Source organism: Dryobates pubescens, chromosome Z, assembly GCF_014839835.1.
Source record: "Dryobates pubescens isolate bDryPub1 chromosome Z, bDryPub1.pri, whole genome shotgun sequence".
In the NCBI taxonomy this organism is placed as follows: domain Eukaryota; kingdom Metazoa; phylum Chordata; class Aves; order Piciformes; family Picidae; genus Dryobates; species Dryobates pubescens.
Window position 1 is genome coordinate 15,977,769 of NC_071657.1, and position 23,430 is coordinate 16,001,198.

The 23,430-nt window shown below is 41.6% G+C and overlaps 2 protein-coding genes across 3 annotated transcripts in view; one reads left to right on the forward strand and one right to left on the reverse strand.

The window, feature by feature from the left end:
* The window catches only part of SNX24 (sorting nexin 24), a 105,333-nt gene extending 95,766 nt beyond the window's left edge, over window positions 1-9,567 (forward strand). Inside the window, exons 4-7 of the mRNA XM_054178566.1 lie at window positions 833-927; window positions 2,035-2,067; window positions 2,897-2,961; window positions 9,282-9,567. Of these exons, the coding sequence (XP_054034541.1) occupies window positions 833-927; window positions 2,035-2,067; window positions 2,897-2,961; window positions 9,282-9,352 (264 nt within the window). The 3' untranslated portion in view covers window positions 9,353-9,567. The remainder of the gene's footprint in view (window positions 1-832; window positions 928-2,034; window positions 2,068-2,896; window positions 2,962-9,281) is intronic.
* Window positions 9,568-11,468: 1,901 nt separating this feature from the next.
* On the reverse strand, window positions 11,469-22,402 carry PPIC (peptidylprolyl isomerase C). 2 transcript variants are annotated; one of them, XM_054178504.1, is made up of 5 exons: window positions 22,230-22,402; window positions 18,035-18,148; window positions 17,472-17,565; window positions 15,683-15,867; window positions 11,479-11,981 (listed from the first exon to the last, which is right to left on the reverse strand). In XM_054178504.1, the coding sequence occupies exons 1-5, from the start codon at window positions 22,335-22,337 to the stop codon at window positions 11,853-11,855; spliced, it is 630 nt and encodes a 209-aa protein (XP_054034479.1). In that variant the 5' UTR covers window positions 22,338-22,402; the 3' UTR covers window positions 11,479-11,852. The 2 variants fall into 2 exon arrangements, with proteins under 2 accessions (XP_054034480.1, XP_054034479.1); XM_054178505.1 differs by lacking the exon at window positions 18,035-18,148 and having other exon boundaries at window positions 11,469-11,981.
* Window positions 22,403-23,430: the final 1,028 nt, after the last annotated feature.

A 23,430-nucleotide genomic window follows, 5' to 3' on the forward strand; every position in this document is an offset into this window, starting at 1 on the left:
GACATTAGTTGACTTTATGAACTGTTTGGTTTGCCTTGTGAAAATTAAACACCAACAATTGTTTCTCTGAAATTGTCAGAGATCTGGTTTTTCCTTGAAAAGTCATTCTTTCATTATGAACATGCACCTAAGCATCTCAGTCATTTCCTACATATTCTTAAATGTACTTGTAACAAATGTACTGAAAATTTTGAATAATCTCATCAATGGAAAAACAAAGGAGGATGGAGTACAGCCATTATGTCATTGCCGTGGAAGAATGTGGAAGGTCTAGCCAGAATGTCTTTGGCCAGAGTTTTGTCATTAGGAGTCACAGCATAGATATAAGGAGTACATTGTAAGCTGATCTGTCAAGCCAAAGAGTGTCCCTTGTTAGCCAAGGAATGCATTAATGAAATTGCAACAGTGGAGACATCCTTTTCACACTGATGTGCCAGACAAGAGCCTTCTGCGAGGTGAATGTGAAAGCACTGAGCTGTAGCTGCTTTATTTTATGTTTTTAAATAAACAGAATTTTATTCACAAATTAGCATGCCAATAACTTAGCTCCAGAATCCGACATCTCTGCTTGAGAGGCATCTTGCTTGTCACCAGTGATGGAAGGTGAAAAAGAATGTGGTAGCATCACCTGAATGTATTTATATGTGATTCATTAAGATCTGTGGGGTTTGAGTTGAAATTTAAGCATTCCAAAATAGGTGTTAAAAAAAAAAAAAAAGAACTAAAAAGCATTGCAAACAGGAAATGTTTTGGTAGCTGATAAAACATATGAAATATCTCAAACAGAAAAAAATATTGGGATTTTGTTTTGTTTGGGTTTTGTTTTTTTCAGACAATCATTTTAGAAAATGAAGAGCTCCCTAAAATATTTCTCGATTTCCTGAACGTTCGCCATGTACCTACTTTGCCAAAAGCAGAAAGCTGTGGGTAAGTTCTCATTTGCTGAAAAAAGTACGTGGAGGCCAAAAGGCCTGTATCCACACAGTGCTGATGCAATTCCCCTGACTTAAAATGGTCTTGCTGCCAACTCTAACACTATAAAATAAATGAGCATTAGGTTCATGGTAAGTATGTTTATATATCCCCAAAAGGTGATAAAATAAATCCAGCCTGTTCAAAGACTCAAAGTAGTGAGGTTTCATGTAGTATTCCTGGAAAACAAAGGAGAATTTAGATGAGAAAAAAAGTAGGATTTTCAAATAGATCTTGAAGTATCTACTGAAATGTAAGATATTCATAAACACACACTAAAGTTCCACAGAAAGCCTTTGCCTGTATTACTGTGTCAGAGTGTCTGCACAAAATAGAAGTTCATTCTGTCATAATTTTATGATCTCCTTTCTGATGACATCTACCCCAATGGCCCCATTGCCCTTCCGCGGGAAGAGTTCTTGATTAGGATGGGGGAAGGAAATCTTAATATGAAAAGAGTAATAACTACAGAAATACCCAAAACAGGGTACCTGGAAGCTCTGTTAACATCTGGAGCTTTAAGCTTTGTAGGAAGAATAATTTCTTCTGTTGTGCAAGATGACATAGTTGATAATCCAACTGCATAACCAGAACTTGCCTCCCAGAATGTTACACAACTCTCTTGCACTTTGAAGGAAGCTGTGTGGATCTGATGTGGATAGAAGCTGAAGAAAGTGGAGACATTTTTAAGGCTGTTTTGCACTCAGAGGTGTCTATGGGCCAGAATGGTCTCTAGAGTGAATCAGAAGCAGAGAGGCTTGCAGTTTTCACTTGTAGTTGACATCAGTCAATACCCACAGTGAGACTGTACTAGATAGATGGATAGATAGATAGATGGATGGATAGATAGATAGATAGATAGATAGAGAGAGAGAGAGAGAGATAGAGAGATAGATAGATAGGTAAGTAGGTAGATAGATAGATAGATAGATAGACAGACAGATACATATGCCTCTGAATGTGGTGCAATAAAATGGATGATGTTATTCCCAAGGAGTGCTGTTGTGAAATGATACAATCTCCCTTTGTTGTAACTAAAGTTTCCTCTCACTTTTCTTGCAGCTCTTTTGATGAAACAGAATCTGAAGAATCAAGGTGAGAGCTTGATTCCTGTTCTTTCTAGGAAACCAGATTAATAAACTATTTAAATTTGTTGGTGTTTACTGTATTTGTTCCTTGCAATTGACAAAATAGCAGTAGTTTAGGATTACAATTAGATGTGTTTTTTTAAATACTGTGGCTCTTTTCCTCAGCTGTGCTAGATCCATTTAATGCAGTGTGAACTGAGTGTTGTTATGCTTGCTTTACTGGCTGGAAATGTTGTTGGAAATGTTTTTTACCCATTGAGGTGTATTTTTCATAGCAAGAAGATTCAGCAGAAGGAATTACAAGTTTGAGTACTCCCCGGTACATTGATAGAGCTTTGTATGTGTCTGGTTGTTCTGCTTGGCATGTGTATGTACAGACCAGAGCAAAGAGGGCTTGCACTGGCTGGGGTTCTCTGACCAGGGTGGGCAACAGCCCTGTGATGAGCGTGCAAGGACTTTTTCTGCATGGGTGTGGAGTACAGCAAGTGCTTTGAAAGATGGGAAAGTGTGGTGAAATTTTGAATATATCAAGTGGCCTAAAGAGCCTGTAGACCCATGGAACCTGGTTGTGGGTGTTCTTGTATTCAGAATTACACCAAATACCAGGGAGCACAGCAGGATTAGGACCTCTCAAAGCCAGCTGCAAGCTGTGTGTCTGAGGAGAGGTGAGTTTTGCTCCCAGGAGGTAGTCTGTCCTTTTTGGGCAGTGATAGCGTACAGAAACACATTGGCTTGGCTCCTGCACAGTTCAGCTATCGCATTTTATCAAAGCTAGTTTGTAGAATATTCTGTTTGTTGTCCCTTGATACTGACATCCCTGTTCTTGACCTTTCCAGCAAACTGTCCCACCAGCCTGTGCTGCTGTTCCTAAGGGATCCATATGTCTTGCCTAAAGCCAACGGTAATCAAACCTGTCATCTGTTAACAGCGCTTTACTGATCTGACCCTGCACCACATAAACCACATTATTATTAATACAAGCCTAGTCAAATGACACTGGTCCAAAATCTAATAACCTGCCAATAAAAAAATAGTTCTTGTATAAAAAAATATTAAAACACTAAGTAGGGTGGGTGGAATTTTCGCCCCCAGTTGTTCATTCAGACAAACCTTCTGGGAATTCAGATGGAAAGATGAACAACATCACTTTTCTTTTCTTGTTGTTGACCTTTTGGGCTGTTTTGCCTGAAGGATTTGAACTTAGAGGCCCACTCCCTTCTAAGTGGTTTTTCCCTAAACACCAGTCGATCTACTGCAAACATGTTTGTACTTCCATTTGGATTATTACTAGTTCTTATCATTTATAAGCTCTAGAGGTTATTAAGGGGGGGGGGGGGGGGGGAGGAATGCATACTTCAAGTATAATTGATGTGTTTCGTAGGACATTTACGTTAGCTTTCATCCCTTAATACATGTTTCACAAGAGTGTTTGAAATAGCTTCTTATAAACCCTTTTTCTTTTTTCTTCCTTTTTTTTCTTTTATAGAAGTTATTTGCATTCTTAATCAGAGAACTTACCCTCTGTCTTAAGTGTGTGCACAAAAGAAAAATGTTATTTTTAGTAGTGTGTCCCTCCTGGTTTTGTCATGATACTTGTTTGAATTGTTATTTCTACTAAATTTTGTATTAAACATATAATATGCTCTTAAGAGAATTTTCTCTCAGAGCTGTAGATTAAAAGATATATATCTAGATAGATAGATAGATGTTTATATAAAATTTGGTTTTACAAAATATTGTGTTGAAATCAAAAGTCAGATTCTTGAGCTGCCTCAAAAATCATTAACTGTTTAAGAGGAAATTTAGGAAAGAATGCTTGAAATGTCTTATCCAATGAAGTGTAGTGCCTTGAGATTTTCTCAAGATCTATTTGAATACCTGAAGGGAGAGTGCAAAGAACACAAAGCCAGGCTCTTTTTAGTGATGCCCAGAACAAGGACATCAGGAAATACACTGTCACTGTGAGAGTGACTGAGCCCTGGCACAGGTTTCTCAGCATGGTGGTTGAGTTTCCATCACTGAAGATACAGAGAAGCCATCTGGACATGGTCCTAGGTAACTGGCTCTAGGTGTCCATGCTTGAGCAGAGGGTTGGACTAGATGATGACCAGTTCTATCTTCCAGCTCCAAACACACTGTGATTCTGTTGCTTTTTCAAGCTGTTACTCACAGCCACAAGAATAGGCCTATGTATTTTGAGAGGGTTAAATAGTCTCTCTTGAAGACCATGTCCACTGTAGCTAGTAGAGTGGCCCAACGGTATTAACTTTATGGAGTCTTACTCAACTTACAGTTCTAGCGAGAAGTAGTGAGTGCAGAAGTCATCCTGGTTGATCAAGGTCCGTATGAGAAAATACAATACAGGTTTGTTTGGCTTTTACTTTGACTTAGGTCACATGGACTAAATGCCTGTTTGAGGCTGGAGTGCAAAACAGAATGTCAATGAACTTAAGCACAATAAGGAAAGATAGCCACTTCACAAAGTCACTCCTGACCCAAGTGACAACAGTAATGCAGAAGGATCCGCAGTGTTACCTCTGTCTGATCTGCGACTGGTGCAGATGCTGCCTATACTAATATTTGGAGTAAGCCACACTGCATGTCTTAATCATGCTGTTTAATGCTCCTCTTAATTGCAAAATCAGATTCCTCAAGGGCAGGGTGTAAATTACGAACATCATTTAATTCCATACCATTCCTGAGAGAGAAAATGGATTTCATATACAGTTATCCTGAAAAATGAAAACAGTGCTTAATGTTTCCAGCTCATATGCAAGGTTTTGCTTTAAGATTTTTCAACATTTTGCAGTTCTGTGATGGTATTAAATCTTCCTTCTCTCTGTGTAAGGCTAAGCTCCCTTCTCTTGAAATCATTAGGAACTTCATAATGAATTTTGTTACTCTTTTAAGTGGCGCTTCACTTGAATTAAGATAAAAGCCTTTTCTAATGCATGACATTTAAATATTAAGTAAGCTTCATTAATGACTTCTGAAACAAAGGAAATTCTAGGCTCTTGACAACTCTTCTTTGGGCCTTGACAAAATATTTAGAATTGCCTATGGCAGGTGAAGATTCTCTGTATTCAAAGACCTTAAAACATCAAACTCGCTTTGAAGTTATTCTTTAACTTAGTTTTCTTCCTTTCTTTAACATTCTAAGTTTTAAGTCTAGAAGCTCTACTAGTTGACTCCATTTACTTAGACTCTTAGAGTTTCTAGAGAAAATACAGATAAACCTATTCCAATGCCTCACCACTGTTTTCATAAAGAATTTTTTCCTGATATCTAATGGCAACTTCTGGCCATTGCCTCTCATCCTACCACCTGATACTAGAAAGAAAAGACTGACCCCCATCTCACTACAGCCTCCTTTCTGGTAGTCACAGAGAGCAATGAGATCTCCCTTCAGCTTCCTCTTCTTCAGTCTAAACAGTCTCAGTTCCCTCAGCAATGTTCTCCAGACATATCACCATCTTTATTGCCCTTCTCTGTACATACTCCAGCATCTCTGTGTCTTCCTTGTACTGGGGGGCCCAAAACTGAACACAGTATTCGAGATGTGGCCTCACCAGGGCCAAGTAGAGGGGCACAATCACTTCCCTACTCCTGCTGGTCACACCATTCCTGATACATGCCAGGGTGCTGCTGGCCTTCTTGGCCACCTGGGCACACTGATGGCTGATGTTCAGATAGCTGTCAACCAACACCCCCCCCCAGGTCCTTTTCTGCTGGGCAACTTTCCATCCACTCTCCCCCAAGCCTGTAGCACTGCATGGGGTTGTTACGACCCAAGTACAGGACCTGCCATGTGGCTTTGTTAAACCTCATACAATTATTTCAGCCAATCAACTTAGCCTTTCCAGATCCCTTTGCAGAGCCTTCCTACACTCAAACAAATCAACACTCCTACCCAGCTTGGTGGCATCTGCAAATTTACTGAGGTGCACTCAACTCCTTTGTCCAGATATTGATAAAGATAATAAAGAGAACTGGCCCAAACACTGAGCCCTGGGGACCACCACTCTTTACTGGCCATCAAGTGGATTTAACTCCATTCAGTGCCACTCTGAGCCCAGCCACCCAGCCTTTTTTTCACCCAGCAAAGCATCCACCAATCCAAGCCATGAGCAGACAGTTTTTCCAGGAGGATGCTGTGGGAGACAGTGTCAAATATTTTACTAAATTCCAGGTAAAAAACTTCTACAGCCTTTCCCTCATCCACTAAGTGGGCCACCTTGTCATAGAAAAGGTCAGGTTCATTAAGCAGGAACTGCCTTTCGTGAACCCATGACTGGGCCTGAGCATCTGGTTGCATAATGGCACTCTAGATGATCTGCTCCATGACCTTCCCTGGCACCAAGGTCAGATTGGTAGGTCTGTTGTTCCCTGAGTCCTCCTTCTGTCTCTTCTTGTAGATGGGTTTCACATTTGCCAATCTCCAGTCAGCTATGATGTCCCCACTTAGCCAGGACTGCCAGTAAATGATGGAAAGTGTCTTGGTGAGCACTTCTGCCAGCTCCCTCAGTACACTTCGGTGACTGCCATCTGGTCCTATAGACTTGCATAGGTCTAAGTGGTGCAGCAGGTCACTAATCATCTCCTCTTGGACTATGGGGTCTTCATTCTGCTCCCCATCCCTATCCCAACGGAATACAGAAAAAAACTTTCCTTCCTCCAGCCAGGAGGGTGTGTCCCCCCCCCGTACCCCCTCTCTCCCCCTACCTCCCTTTTTTTCCAAAAAGGATTAGAGAGAGAGAAAAAGGTAATTATTAAGGAGGAAATTCTGTTAGCTCAAAGCGTATGCAAGAATTAGTTTCTTATCTGGTTAGTTCAGTTAATTCAAGGTCAACTCCGTCCAGCACAGCTGTTGCTCAGAGACACTGAAACAGACAGACTGAAAAAAAGACAGACTGAACTGACTTAAGATTCAAACTGAACTAAAGCTAAACATTTAAAGTTGCATTCTACCAATCCACCAATGAAATGAGACTTATCTTTGTTTTCATTTTTATACCAAAACATTCAGCGAGAGTGTTCCAGTAACTGTCCCTTTCTTAAAGGCGCAGCCTGAAAGTGTCACAACATGCAATCCTGGAGTTCCTGTCACTTACTTGAAAACTGTTCTGATGATTCTCTGAGTATTAGAATAGAATAGAATAGAATAGAATAGAATAGAATAGAATAGAATAGAATAGAATAGAATAGAATAGAATAGAATAGAATAGAATAGAATAGACTGGGCTGGAAGAGTCCATCGCATCCAACCCATCAACCAATCCAACCCACCTAAACAACTAACCCATGGCACCAAGCACCCCCATCAAGTCTCCTCCTGAACACCTCCAATGATGGCAACTCCACCACCTCCCCAGGCAGCCCATTCCAATGGGCAATCACTCTCTCTGTATAGAACTTCTTCCTCACATCCAACCTAAACCTCCCCTGGCGCAGCCTGAGACTATGTCCTCTTGTTCTGGTACTGGCTGCCTGGGAGAAGAGACCATCATCCACCTGTCTACAACCTCCCTTCAAGTAGTTGTAGCGAGTGATAAGGTCACCCCTGAGTCTCCTTCTCTCCAGGCTAAGCAACCCCAGCTCCCTCAGTCTTATTGTTCTGATGATTCTTTAAGTATCTCAGATCTGCAAGACTGTGCCTTGGTGTATTTGTATTAAGCTTAAATGTTTCTTAAGCAGCAAAGCCTTGCAGTAAATCTGATGCTGAAAATTCGTATTATTTTTTTAAATCAATACTCATTTTCTTACATATTTATAGTATGCTATAGAAGAACCAGTTTAAAAAAAAAACAACAACAAAAACAAACAAAAAAAAGGTTTCTGGAACAGCAGTATTTAATTTAGAAAGCATCAGATTGCTCCTACAAGTGTGCTTTAACATTAACGACAACAGCATAGGGTTATTCTACCATGGTGCTTTGGGATAACTGAGCTTGCAGAACTTGAGGAGTCATCATTGGATTAAACATATTAACAGATAATTTATAATGTTGACTTACTATGAGAAGCTGGGAAGAATTATTAATGTATTTTTTATGCCAAAGGTTGTAGTTCCTTAAAACATCCTAAAATATCTCTGCAACATCTTTAATACACTGAAACCACCTTATTGTTAATACTTGTGAGAGAACACCTTTAAGCTAGTAAGGACATTTTTTTTTTTCTCCTCACCAAGTCCAAATCTTCTTTTTTATTCAGTCTTTACCTCCAAAATTATTTCAGCAGTAGGACTGGGGATAAAACCTCATTTCCCCACACATATTTTGTGATCTAAGTTACCAGGTATATAATGATTGTTATAAAAGTTGCATCTCCCCGTTCTGAATATCCTATAGGCTGATAGGTGGAGTAAAGATGTGATTAATGAGGAAAGTTCTGTATCAGAAATAGTCTCTGTTTCTAGGCAAATCTATTTCCTAGTCTACTCACTATTTTAAGTTGTAAGATGTTATCAGAAATTTCTGATTTCTTAATGCCCACTGGTGTAAGAACACTCATTAAAAAACACAGAGGTTGATGCATTTGAGAAATACTTTCACTTCAGTAATGTATGTCCTGCCACTCCTCTGTGTGATTCTGTTACTGTGTTCGAGGTAATTCTTTCATGCCAAATCTCAAACAAAAATTAAGTGCCAGCTTCCTCTACATCTGTGTTTTTTTCCTTCAGATATTACCGGATGACTTTTTGTAACATGTGACATTTTATGCTGATTGGGCAGCCTGAAATTTTCCTGCCTCAAATAAGCATCTCTGATCGTACAGGCATCCCTCAAGCCTTCTCAGTCTGAACGCTGCTGTAAACCACAATGGAAAAACAGCTTTGAAGTATTCCCAGTAGCAGTCTTGGAATTTCTTCAAGTATATTGAGATTTTGTTAGAAATTGAATTGCCAGTGTAATCCATCTTCCTTGTGAGAAAAGATTCAGATAAAGAGCTGGAGCCTAGCAGCATTAAGTATTAGAACATCCCTTTAAATCAATAAGCTACAAATCTGGCAGTGCATTCAAGCAATGCCCACTGCTACACTAAAGTGGCTTTAGTGCTGAAACAGCATTACTAATAGCACATCCCCAACGTGGATAACAGTTGAGTGATGCAGTAACCCAAATTATACAAGGCCTTACCTAGTTAAGTTTCACAAAAACATTTATATTGTACTGACACAGATAAGAAAGGAAGTTTTTTTCTCTCTTTTTTTTTTCACAGATGACTTTCCAAATGTAGTTATAGAAGGCATTCTACATGGAATATTCTATCCTCATTTACTGCTTAGGTAGAAGCAGTGCACGGCTAGAAGAAACGGAAGCAAGTAATTTTTAGTGGTATTAACAGGAACAAAATTCTGTGATGTGAAAATTCTACTCAGAAGCAAGAGGTACAAGCTTCGGTTTAGGTTCAAGCATTATACCTTTTTAAATAAAACCAATGTCACTACAATTGCTTTAAAAAAAAAATATGGAAACGACAGTACTGAAGTTATTTATACCTTTTATTTACCGGTATTTAACACTAAAAGCCATACACTGAATTACACTAACCTTCAGCAGAGAATCTTGCCTGTTGGAAAAAGACCTTTAAGATCATCAAGTCCAACTGTCTTCTAACTCTACCAAGCCTGGTGCTAAACCTTTGAATAAAATTGAATGCTTTACTAATTATTTCTGTGATTTCTATCATAAATTACACTAAGCCTTTTCGCACCAGGATGTTTTTCCCAGTGCATTACCCATTGCTGGCAGTGGATGGATTAAAAGTGCTGGCGCTGAAGAGTGTGTCAGAAATTGCCAAAACAATAAAACTCACAGCAAGAAGAAATTGAAAGCCACTTATTTTATTAATTTTTCTTAAATGATTTTGAATCTGCTCCTTAATACCAGGTGGAAAAGAGACGGTGCAGGTGTATGGAGAGTTTTTATTGGAAAGCATGCTTCCACATTATGAAATACAGCTTTCTCAGGAAACTCTCTAGATTTCAGTTGAAATTGTTTTGTCTACCAAATTTAACATGGCATTTATGCATCTCCACGTCAACTTGCAAACTATATTCCATATCTTAAGTCACAGAGCAGACTGCTCTGTGGTAAGCTAAAGCAAGAATATGATTAAGTAGTAAAATAATGAAACTAAAACTGATACATAAATAAATATATACACATATACATGTATTTGTTCAGATTTAACTGGAAGTTTGTATGTGTGCTACTGGACATGAGAAAATAAATTACTAGAACCTAAAAGCACTGCTTCAGTGTATTTTTGGTGTGTTTCAAACATGACATTTGTCTGAGCTGGTATCATCAGAGATGGATCTTACTGCTAGCTCCACAAGAAGCATGAGATAATACCTGGGTGTCTGCTCATTTAAAACTCTCAGCACCATGCTGTCTGACCATGCTAGGCTTAGAAAGGTCTATCTCATCAGGAAAAAATTCAGTGTAATTGAAGAGCCATTAAGTAGCAAACTTGAACCAGGATAAAATAGAAGTCTGATTGCCTAGTACTAGGCAAATTTAGAGGCCTGCCTGACAAGTCTCATGTGGCTCCATTTTGAAGATGGTAATACTTTCACAGGTCTCTGAAAATAAAAGTGTCCATATTCACCCTCAGGAGAGAAACCAGGACTGTGGTGAATGTACTGATGGTGAATCAGTAAAAGCACCCCTGAAAATACAAATGATGTGTCAGGAGGAACCAAGGCAAATACCTACCTACAGCATTTTCACTTTTCCTTGGTGTAATATTACTCTGTTACTCAGATTCTGGATACCTCATACAACCTCCAGGACAGCCTTTAGAAAACAAGTCACTCCAGGAATCAGTGGTGTGCTGCCTACTGCACAGGCAGAAGCATCCTTTATAAGAGCTCAGCATTGCTCTTTGATCTAGAGTTGTAAACCACTGGAAACTCAAGAGAAAAAAATCCACATCTTGTTCCTGTGGAGCACTACGTAACTCATTATAGCACCCAACAAACACAGCTGTCTCCAAGTGATACCTGATGTTGACCTTGTTGAAAAGCTATCCAGTTAAGCTGTCATCTTAAGGGTTATTTTAGCAGCATTACAAAAAATAATGAACCTAAACTCGCATCCCTGACATACAGCAAAACTGTTAGAAAAGAAAATTCAGCTTTCTGTAAAACAAGGGTTCTTCTGTTTTAATCCATTTGTAATGATGATCTTATTTAACAGGATTGTATGCGACCTCTGTAGCATTTTGAGCAACAGCTGAAACTGTAACCTTGTCAGGTATTTACCATCCCTGCTGGCTTTACATCTGGAAAGCAGCACCCCCTGCTTATTTTGCAGAATCAACTGAGGTTGATTCTCTGGGACAGGGAGGAATAAAAACCCTCTTCATTTAAGTATTTCTTTGAAATCAAAGTTTATTCAAAACACTTCTGTATTTTACTTTTCTTTTTTTTTTTTTTTTCATTTTTAAAAATGCTGAATGTGTTACAGGAAACAGTCTTTTCAGTTGAAAAGGCAGAAACAAATACTGCAAAATTTTCCACCGAGAACCAAATTACTGCATTTTCAAACCTTGGAACAGCAAAGTACTGGATTTTATTTTGTGAAGACTTTCTGCAAGATCTAGCATTTAGTGGGATGTCTTGAATTTCAAGGCGTGATAGTTCCAACAAGTTGTTAAAGAAATGGTTATATCATATAGGTATTTGGCAAACGATACATACTGCAATTTCAATGGGTCGTTGAGACCGGTTGAAAACAGGCCTTAAGGAAAAGTGATTTTTAGTTTCCATGCTGACTGCTGGCCTCACCAGTCACCTACTTCAACTACAAAAGGTTCTTTAACAGTTATTTTGCCACTGTTCACAATCACACAGTCTTGAAGGGGTCGGTCATGTTCATCTGTCTGCTGGAGTTCTATCGAGTGCACCACTGACTGTTAAAAAAAAAAGAAGAAAAGAGTGAGTTCAGTGTAGCCAAGGAAACTCCAGTGGCTCAAGTCTGGTACCAGATAAACAACTAAGTGCCCCAACCATTACTATTTTTTAAGCTTCTGAACAAAAACCATTATTGTGCTGAGTTCCTGTATATGTTTGGGGTTTTTTTCCACACTAACTGCTGTACTACCTGGCAACCCACGCACAGCTGACGGAAGGACACGGAAGTCTGTTAGGCCTTCCACAAAACACTTGTAGCCAAGACAACTATTATGAAGGATCCTGGCTAAGTGGGGATGTCCCAGCTGACTGGAGGTTGGCACATGTGACACCCACCTACAAGAAGAGCTGGAAGGAGGACCTGGGGAGCTACAGACCTGTCAGTCTCACCTGTCAGGCAGATCATCCTGAGGGCCATTATACAGCATGTGCAGGTCCACCATGTGATCAGGTTTAGAATACAATAAACCAAGTTGGAAGAGACCTTCAAGATCATCATGTCCAACCTATCAACTAATCCAACCCACCTACTCAACTAAACCATGCAACCAAGCACCCTATCAAGTCTCCTCCTGAACAACTCCAATGATGGTGACTCCAACACCTCCCTGGGCAGCCCATTCCAATGGGCAATCACTCTTTCTGGGAAGAACGTCTTCCTAACATCCAGCCTAAACCTCCCCTGGCTCAGCCTGAGACTGTGTCCTCTTGTTCTGGTGCTGGCTGCCTGGAAGAAGAGACCAACATCCGCCTGTCTACAACCTCCCTTCAGGTAGTTGTAGAGAGCAGTAAGGTCACCCCTGAGTCTCCTCCTCTCCAGGCTAAACAACCCCAGCTCCCTCAGCCTCTCCTCATAGGGCTTCTGTTCCAAACCCCTCACCAACTTCGTTGCCCTTCTCTGGACATGCTCCAGCAAGTCAACATCCTTCCTAAACTGGGGGGCCCAGAACTGGACACAGTACTCGAGGTGTGGCCTAACCAGTGCAGCATACAGGAGGAGAATCGCCTCCCTGCTCCTGCTGGCCACACTGTTCCTGATGCAGGCCTGGATGCCATTGGCCCTCTTGGCTGCCTGGGCACACTGCAGGCTCATGTTCAGCCTAACATCAACTAGTATGGGCTCATGAAGGGCAAGTCCTGCTCAAGGAACCTGATCTCCTTTTATGACAAGGTAACCCACTTAGTGGATGGGAGAAAGGCTGTGAATGTTTTTTGTCTGGACTTTAGTAAAGCCTTTGACACTGTCTCCTACAGTATCCTCACAGAGAAACTGGCTGTTCGTGGGCTGGGTGGGTGGGTGCTTTTCTGTGTGAAAAAACAGCTGTGTGGCTGGGTCTAAAAAGTGGTGCTGAATGGAATTAAATCCAGCTGACAGCTGGTCACAAGTGGTGCTCCCCAGGGCTCAGTGCTGGGGCCAGTTCTTTTTAGTATCTTTATCAGTGATCTGGATGAGGGAATCAAGGGCCCCCTTAGTAAGTTTACAGATGCCACAAAGCTGGGGGTATTGATCTGCTTGAGGGTGGGAAAACTGCAGAAGGACCTGGACAGGCTGGATTGATGGGCTGAGATCAACTGTATGAGATTCAACAAGGTAAAGTGTTGGGTCCTGCACCTGGGTCACAACAACTGCATGCAGTGCTACAGGCTTGGGGGACAGTTGCTGGAAAGCTGCCTGGCAGAGAAAGACCTGGATCTGCTGGTTGATAGCCATCTGAACATAAACCAGCAGTGTGGCTCAAGTGGCCAAGAAGGCCAACAGCATCCTGGCCTAAATCAGCAACAGTGTGACCAGACAGGACCAGGGAAGTGATTGCCTCTGTACTCAGCACTGATGAAGCCACACCTTGAGTACTGCATTCAGTTTTGGGGCCTTCACTACAAGAAAGACATTGAGGTGTTGGAATGCATCCAGAAAAGGACAATGAAGCTGGTGAAGCATGTGGAGAACAGGTGTTTTGAGAAACAGCTGAGGGAACTGGGGTTGTATAGTCTGGACAAAAAGATGCTTGTTACTCTACAACTGCCCAAAGGAGTCAGTCTCTACTCCCTAGTAACAAGTGATAGGACATGAAGAAACAGCCTCAGTTGCACCAGGGGAGCAACTGAAAAATCTTTAAGAAGAAGAATTCAACTACTCTGGCCATTAAACCATGTCCTGAAGTGCCATGTCTGTAAGTTTTCTGAACACCTCCAGGGAAGGTAATTTCACCACCTCTCTGGGCAGCCCATTCCAATGCCTGACTGTTCTTTCCATAATTTTTTCTACTATCCAATCTAAACCTTCCCTGGCACAACCTGAGGCTATTTCCTCTCATCCTACTGCTAGTTACTTCAGAGAAGAGACTAACACTCATCTCACTACAACCTTCTTTCAGGCACTTGTAAAGAGCAATGAGGTCTCCCATCAGGCTCCTGTTCTCCTGACTGAACAATCCCAGTTCCCTTAGCTGCTCCTCATAAGGCCTTTTCTCTAATATTAGAAGAAACTTACTCATTGAAAGGGTTATCAAGCACTAGAATAGGCTCCTCAAGGAAGTGGCTTAATCCCCATCCCTGGAGGTGTATAAAAGATGCAGGGATGTGGTGCTAAGGGACATGGTTTAGCACCAAACTTGGTAAAATCAGATCATTGTCAGCATTAACAATTTTAAAGGTCTTTTCCAACCAAAATGATTTTACAATTCTGTGATTCTAACTGGAAATATGCTTTCAGCTGATCAGCCCTGCACATACATGGTCCATCTGCAGCCTATGAGCAGAAAAGTGAATCCAGACATTATACAAGATAAGCAGTAACTATTTTTCTACATCATAACTATGCTTCAAGAAACCTGATGACTGCTTTTACCTTTAGCATAGCATACACGAAGAGTTTAGCATGGCACCATGGCCAACAGACAGAAGGTAAACTACCAACCTCATGCTAGGCACTAATCAAAGCAGTATATTCAGTTTGGAATACTGACTACTTGTCTTTTGGCATTTGTCCACTAACCCTCTCCTCCAAAAGTTTCAGCTACTGCTGAATTCAATGTGAACATGGGAGTGGGAGGCAAGTGTTCCAAAGAGGTTTTCAAACTCCTTAAAGAAGTGGTCAGTGCAGCAGTTCATGTTTCCGCCATTCATTTCAGAACACAGATTAAATGGAATAATTAAAAAGGAAAACCCAAAAGTATAATCAGTTGGTAGTACCTTTTTTAAGCTTCTATTTGGCCTTTGATTAGTTTTGCAGATGTGGACAGATTGAGGGGATTACATAATCTTTTCCTTATTGGAGAGACATGTGTTTGTGTATTTCATATGCTCCTAAAACGCTAACAGTGAAAGTGTCACCCATAACTAGCACACACTAGAAAATTAGATGCTAGCTTGTAGAAATACAATTATTTCATGGCTTACAACGTTAGTGAAAGGAGGACCATTTGTAATCTGCAATGGTGTCAGTGTTGATTTCAGTGGCTAGTGGTCTGAAACAACAGCTGTGAAAGGCAAAGGCATAATTTAAGTTTCCATTTCTGCAGTCACAATTGGCTGTTTCAGTTCTAAATCATCCAGCTCCAGGCTCCTCACAACCATTTTCTACCATGTACATATTACATAAACACTCAATTGTTTTGACCCTCAATGGTTTAAGTTAAGCTAAAATAGATACAAGGTGGCAGAATTAGTCCATATTTTCTTGCCACTATTTTTAGCTTACCATTCCATCAAGGACTTTGCCAAATACTACATGTTTTCCATCTAACCAGGAAGGCTTTGTCACACTGATGAAGAACTGAGATCCATTGGTGTCTGGGCCAGAATTAGCCATGCTAACCCATCCTATTCCATAATGTTTGAGCTTGAAGTTCTCATCTGGAAACCTCTCTCCATAGATGCTTCTTCCTAAGACACAAAATAAGAAAGCAAACTTTAAAAAAAAAAAAATTAAAAATAAACCAAACCTGGTTTTGTTTAAAAAATGGGGAAAATAAAGTGTACATTCTGGACTTGAAGATTCATTGCTTGAGTAAGCACAGGAAAGTCACTGTTCAATTGTCAGTGATTCTGTAACTAAAAGCATTTTCAGAGTAAAGAAAAAAAAAATAAGCTAAACCACCACATATCATGAGAAAATACTTTGAAGCTGATGATGTTTTATCCTTCAAATTTAACAATCAGAGTACCTCCACAGATCCTGCTTACATACACCACTGAACAACAGTATACTTCACTCTGTTCAACAAATTTAAATTGCTTAATTATAGCCACTAAAAATAAGGTTGCCGTGTTTTGTGACAATTTTAGTCTTAAGTTTTACAGCTTATCCTCCTAAATAAAAATTGCTTTAGACATGTTTAGAAATATATGAAGACAAATAGTAGCCTAAACGACTCACTGTGGATTTGTTCAATCGTTGCATGCAGATTTTGATGTTTTGCAAACAGTTCAGAGAAAGAACATTTGAGACATGTTTCAGCCACCATTACTTTGAAAAGAGAAGGCTGTCTCATTATTTGTCATTATTGCCTAGCACATCAGGGACACTGCTCCCAACACTGCCAGACACTATCCCAATAAGCAGTACTAGCTGCCAAACAAACATTGCCTACCTTTAATGCTAACACTGTGCCTTTGATGTTTTAGCCTTCCCAATTGTTCACTGAAAGGAAAAGGAATGTGTGTTTTCCATTCTGTTCCAGCAGGGAAATCACTAACATTGTACACAGACAGTTGAAATCGTAGCACCTGAAGAATGTGCGTGCAAAGGAAGAGAAGAAATCAGAAGCTAGAATGCATGCAATGCAAGGGATTGCCCTCATTGGCCAGAGCATCTTCTAAAGACTCAGGAGGGAGAAGTGGTACACATAGCCAGAATTCATACCACTAGCAAGTTTATGGGTTTAAGTTTAGTAAAAGAAAAAAGGGGAGAAGGTGTGACCCTCATTTTCTAATTTCTATACCTCTGTTTTGAAATTCCCTCCATAGCACATTTCAGAAGGTTCCACAGAACTGAGGACAGAGAGGGCACCCTATTCCTTCCCTGCCTGCCTTCCCTCTATGTGCTCCCACTGCTTCATCACGGATTAGTTCTCTGCTGGATGACTTGAACTGGTTCACGTACACATGCAAGCAATGAGTGCCTCAGGGAGGAAGTGCTGTCCAAAAGCCAGAGCAGGGGAAGGATGAAGACATCCATCTTTTGGAGACAGCAGGTTGTACGAGCAACTTGGCTGGTTGTGTAGCTCCAGCCCACCATGCAAAGCCATGCTTCTTGAACAGGGACAAGACACCGACAGAAAAAAAGCTACCTGCAAAAACTGAGGACAAAGAAAGCTCTAGACATAATCAGGTAACACAAATATTTGCAGCTTATGTTCCAAGATGATTGCAAAAGTACTACATGTTCTAAACCAATTATTTTATTTTTCCAATATGCTGGTTTGCCCATCATTTCAGAAGGCATCTGACAAAAGGAAAGGGAACCTGGAAGATACTAAGCATGTTACCTCCTGATCCGTCTCCAGCTGTAAAGTCTCCTCCTTGAATCATGAAGTCTTTGATCACACGATGAAATTTACTTCCTTTGTATCCGTATCCTCTCTAAGAGAATGAAATAATTCTTTACATTAATGTAACATCCCAGCCTATGGAAATATGCCTGTGGTGAATGGCCAGATCTGACAGAATATACCACCACTGGAGACAGATACTGGCAAGAAGCAGATGCTCATGAATGCAGCTGGGCTACACTACCCCCAAGATGGTATTATTCAGATGATTAAAGCCATGATCTTTATTTGACTGGTATCTGACCATGGTACTTCTACATGCTAGATATGCACGGCAGCAATGACATGAGGTGGTGATGTCCAACCATCTTGTAACTGCCTCTTGTGAACCAAGCCCCAAGGACTTGAGAAGTCACACCACTGCACAGTCTTGGGGATGGCACTCTTGTCCAAGATCCACTGCATTAAGATTTTTCAATTCAGAATTCAAACAGAATTAAACCAATATTTACTTCCCAGTCCAAGCCAAAGTATACAGTGGAAGAAAACTGCAAACATACTTCTCCAGTTGCCAGTGCAATGAAGTTTTCCACAGTCTTTGGGACAACTTTTCCAAACAATCCAATTACAATTCTGCCAACATCTTTGTCTCCAATCTTCACATCAAAGAACACCTGAACATTGTTTTGTAAGAGAACAAAGGTGATACAAACATGAGCACAACAAAAAGGTCAAGATTTGAAAGCATAAGGTGACAAGAAACTGCTTCTGACCGGTCAATATTACTAATATCCTTCAGTTACTGTGGGTGCTGTTAAATTAATTTCAGAGCTACAGAAATCGGATCATGTAGAAAACAGTTTGAGAACAGGTAACCATACATTTTGATTCTTAGTGCTCTAAAAGGCTCAGTTAGACTGCTGAATCACAAGTTTGGAGGTAGAGTCCAAGATTTTTCCCAGACACACATCTTTAAAACTGTAAGGAAAAGATGATACAAGAAAGTAAGGAAGAATAGAATAGAATAGAATAGAATAGAATAGAATAGAATAGAATAGAATAGAATAGAATAGAATAGAATAGAATAGAATAGAATAGAATAGAATAGACCAGGTTGGAAGAGACCTTCAAGATCATCGTGTCCAACCTATCATCCAACACCACCCAATCAACTAAACCATGCAACCAAGCATCCTGTCAAGCCTTGCCCTGAACACCCCCAGCGACGGCGACCCCACCACCTCCTCAGGCAGCCCATTCCAGTGGGCAATCACTCTCTCTGTGCTCTCTCAATGCTATTCCAGTGTGGTGAACAGGAACAAGGAACTGACACTCCCTACAAACGATAGTTTGCTATCCACTCATAATCTTCACTGCTTTAGGCATTAGTATGTATATGATATAGGTTAAATTTCATTAAACTTGACCAATGAAGGGAAGAAAATCCTAGAGCTCAAGTAAGGAGTCACTCTCCTGAACATGAATTCAAGCCTTACAGAGATATAATCAGTCCACATTATTCAGCTGATTGCCTAAAAGATTCAACGTAGATGTTGCTAAAAAGCAACTTCAAAAAGGCAAATGAGTTATAAAGCATTTTAATATAGTTCAGACTACATGAATGTGTATTTGAATGTGCAAAAATGTTCCAAGAATTACTGAAAATAGGAACAGCTGTCAGGAAATGAGGCATTTTGAAGTTCTAAAAAAGTTACATAAAGACTATTACGACTTCTAGGAAACAGCAATATGTATTCCTATGATGTGGTATTTGCTGTTCCTTGTGGCACTCAACCAAATATTATTTGTCTGCAACGCTAAGAAATTAGTCCAATAATGATAAAAAATTACCACAGTCTCTCCAATGTGAATGCCTCTTTCACACTCTCCTACTAAACATTTCTACTGTTTCTTGATCCTTCATGTGGTTTTGACTGTTGAACTTTTGGCTAATGCTATAAAAGCCCTATAAAGAAAATAAAATTCCTTTTGATACACCTCATTCATTTTCTTGGCACTAAATAATACACTCCTTAGATGCATGGCTCCCAAGGTATTAACAGCACACTTTCACTAACTTCTTAACATTTTTATAAACACAACTCTAAATTTTGCCGCCAGGGCTATCTAGGTAAGGGGTATTCCCTGCCTGCCTTTTCTAACTGCATTTTATTTTGCCTGGAAGACTGCCTGAAATACATAAGCATATATGAAAAATACAGCCAAGGCTACCAAGACAGCAGTAACATCAAACACTTTCACAGAGCACATGAGACAAGTTCATCATAAACACTAATCCTAGCCCTGCCTGAAGGCTTCATTCAAGCAGAGCTGCTCACCTAAGTAGCTAACCTAGTACTTCCAAAAAGCGTAGCTTTGGCTTATCGTGCATTTGGGAACACCTGTCTTCCTGCTAGCACTCCACATACCTATGCTACATGCTCAGTGATTTTTTGACAGTTCTGTGCCTCCTAATTATGCAACACATAACACATCCATGTGTATTTCTGGCCACAAAATCAAATGTGGAAATATTTGGTAGCCCTGAATGCCATTTTTACACAGAGAAGCCACATTCATTTAAGCATATTTCCTCATGCTCTCAGAGAAGTCAAAAAGCCTGTAGACATTAGTGAGCTGGTCAGCTCAGCAAACTCAAATCCCAGTAAACATCTGGCCAGATACTTTGCCAAAAACTCTTGAAGAACACTATAAATTTTCAGTCTTATTAATATAACTATTTCATCTTATTTAAAATTTGTAGTAAATATTTCAAGACTGAAATGAAAAGTGTGCACCAATAATGGTTGGTTCTCATGAACATGCTCATACATGATTTACCCAAGATGGTGTGTATCAAAATGAACAAAACAGCCAAGAGTATTCAATTATTTGGGGCAGGGGAGGAGGGAGGAAGTTGACTGTAAAAGAAAGATCTCATGCTTCCTAGAGACTAGCTAGCATAATGCCAAGTGAATTCCTGATAAATGCAAAATACTCTATGTGGAAGAGGACTGTACATCCACAACTAGGGGTCCTAAATCAGCTGCCAGTCAGAGAAGACATCTGGAGTCACCCTGATGAAAAGTTTGGCTCTTGTGTTGTGAGGGTCAGAGAATGAAAATGAACATTAGAAATAATTAAAAACAGATAAGGACAGGACATGGGCATATGCATGCCATGGTATACATCTGTACTGCACATTCATACTTAGTGCTACACATTATTCTGGTTTCTGTAGTGAAGAATGATAAAACAAAACTAAAAAAACATAGGAAAAAAGGCAACACAAATGCTCAGAGCTCTGGAATATCTTCTGCATGAAGAAAGATTAGATTAAATTACATTATGCAAGCTGTAAGAGAGAAAACTTGTGTGATTGCATAACATCTGTAAAATTATGACTGTCTGGGGCAAGAGAAGTCAGCAGCTGCAATTCTCAATGTCTCACAATCTAAGAATCAGAAAAAGGCACAAAATGAAATCTCAGGCTAAAGGTCTGAAGAAGCAAAGTACTTTATGCTCAGTTAAACTGAAATATATTGCTAGAACATGATTTGGCAACCAAAGTATAAGAGATTACAGCCCTAAAAAAAAAATCATGGACTGGAAGTTCATGACAATGAAATCATAGACAGCTGTTGATAATGGTGGCAATGAAATTCGGAGACAAAGGCACAACCTGTGACTTAGGAAGCTGCAGCCATGCCAGGGGAAGTAGATCTGGCCCTGCTTTGTCCTGCTGGAGGCATCCTTCACCAACACCACCACTCGCTTTTGAGTGTAGGCTGACAAGACACTTCAGAGGCAGAAAAATATAAACTCTATCCAAAACAGGACTTGGTATCCCACTTCCTGCACCAGTAAAAATGTATTGAGAAAAAATGCCAGTGTGCTGTGATAACTGAGTGCATTCCCATCCCGGTGCCAGGCCCACAGGTATGACTCTTGGGCAGTGCCATCTCTAATTACCACATATGCCCACGGCGAAGCCCCAGTCCTACCACAAAGGAGACAGATGTGCAACACTGAGCCACTCTTGAGTCCTGCTCCACAGCTTCGCTGCCAGCACAGTTCTAACGCACACCAAGTGCCCAAGCCTGTCATGGGCTGCAACGAGGCAACACAAGCCAAGGATGAAATAAAATAACGTCTCGCACTACCAGGAGTTTCAGCAATGAAGGGGGAAGCAAAAAAATAAACACGGCACAACTGAGCCCCAGAGTGGTGAAAATCCCACTGCTCAGTGCAACGGGGTCACAACCACACAGCCGTCAACTGTTTCCAGCATCACAGAGACCACAGGAACAAGGATGCAATTACGAATCTTAAAGTTACTCTTTCTGTATGCCAGAGGCAGGCTTAGCTAACTGGAGATCTGAAGTGTGCCAGCACCTACAGAAAGAGGGCATGACCAAAAAGATTCAGCAAACCACCCCGAGACATTTATAAAACGGGAAAGTTAGGGCATCTGTCCAAGCCCTCCCCAGAGCCGACCCCGCTGGGGCCTTCTGCCCGGAATCCAGCCCAGGAAGGCGCGGAACAGCTTTACACCATAAAATGGGGGCAAAAAGCAGCTAGGCGGCCTCTTCCCCCGCAGTAACCGCCATCAACAGGCGCAGAGCTGGCAGGATAAACACTCCCGTTGGGGACCCGCTAAAGAGACGCCGCGGCCCCCTCACGACCGACCGATCCCGACTCGCCTCAAGCCGGCGGCCGGACTTTAAAGTCGCCCCGGCCGCAGGCGACAGTCACCTTGGCTGTGACGCTGGGTCCTCTCTTCTTGAAGCCCTCAGCCGCCGGGGCCAGGAAGCAAAGGCAAACGACTGCACCCACAACCGCCGCCGGCCCCCCGCGGGCCATGGCGCTGAAGCGAGGGCGCTGAGGTAAAAGCGCTGCGGCGCCTGCGCCCGCCGTCGGGCGCCTCCTCCCGCGCTGTGTGGCGGGGGGGCCAGCGGGGTCGTGGTCACACGGTCGTCGCTGGTCCCGGTTAGGTCCGGCGTTGTGGAGCCGCGCTGGGAGGGAAGGAGGGAGGGAGGAGGAGGCGGCGGCGGTGGTACTGGCAGTGGGAAGCCTGACTGGGCTGAGGTGGGCGCTTCGGAGGGCTGCGGTGACTACCGCTTGCTTTCACGCTAGTGCGTTTTCCCGCTCCTTGCGGGGGAGGAGGAGGGCTTCCATAGTGAGCCCTTTGCCCCGGCTGGATTTCGGGTGATGACGGGGTGGGGTGTCGCTGTGGAGTGGTGGCAGAATGCTGTGTGGTCTCAGGAGCTCAGCCTCGCCAAACCGGAGCTGGAGTCGGCTGTCTAGGGGGTGCGCATCACTGCTTTTGACTTAAGCCATGCATGTGCACGGGAGGGTTCCTTAAAGATCCTTCGAGTGGGTGAAGGAGCCAAAATTGCAGGTGTTCAGGGGGGGTTGAAAGGAGATTGTTAGTCTGTCGTCTTTTGCATATGTAATGTGCTGAGCAGAAATACGAACTGGTCCTACTTCTAGTTTCCCTTGTGTTGGCAGCAGAGGTGGACTGTTTGGCACCCATGTCAGCACCCCAGGCTTTGAACACTGAGAAGCTGTGCTGAACAGGTTCATCAAATGTAAATGGCTTTCCCAAATCATTGCCTACTAAGACAGGGAAGATAAATCCTAGTCTACCAAATCACTTTGCCTTTGACAGTGACCTGTTGCCTTCTCTGCTATGAAAGCCTTTACAGCATCCCAAGTGGTATTCACAAGATCACAGGGTTTTAGGGGTTGAAATGGACCTCTGGAGATCTTCGGCTCCAACCCCCCTGCCAGAGCAGGACCATGTAATCTAGAGCAAGCCGCACAGGAACACATCCAGATGGGTTTTAAAAGTCTCAAGAGAAGGAGACTCCACAACCTCTCTGGGGAGCCTTTCCAGTGCTCCATGATCCTTACAGTAAGGAAGATTTTCCTCATGTTGAGGGGGGACTTCCTG

Bases quoted from the DNA above. Each gene is read 5' to 3' on its own strand.
- PPIC (XM_054178504.1), bottom strand. From the start codon at position 22,337: ATGGCCCGCGGGGGGCCGGCGGCGGTTGTGGGTGCAGTCGTTTGCCTT. The intron at 17,566-18,034 runs GTATGTTTGCAG...TCATTCTCTTAG, and splicing joins TTGCACTGGCAACTGGAGAA to AGAGGATACGGATACAAAGG. The intron at 11,982-15,682 runs GTAAGCTAAAAA...TTTTTTTAACAG, and splicing joins GCAAAGTCCTTGATGGAATG to TCAGTGGTGCACTCGATAGA.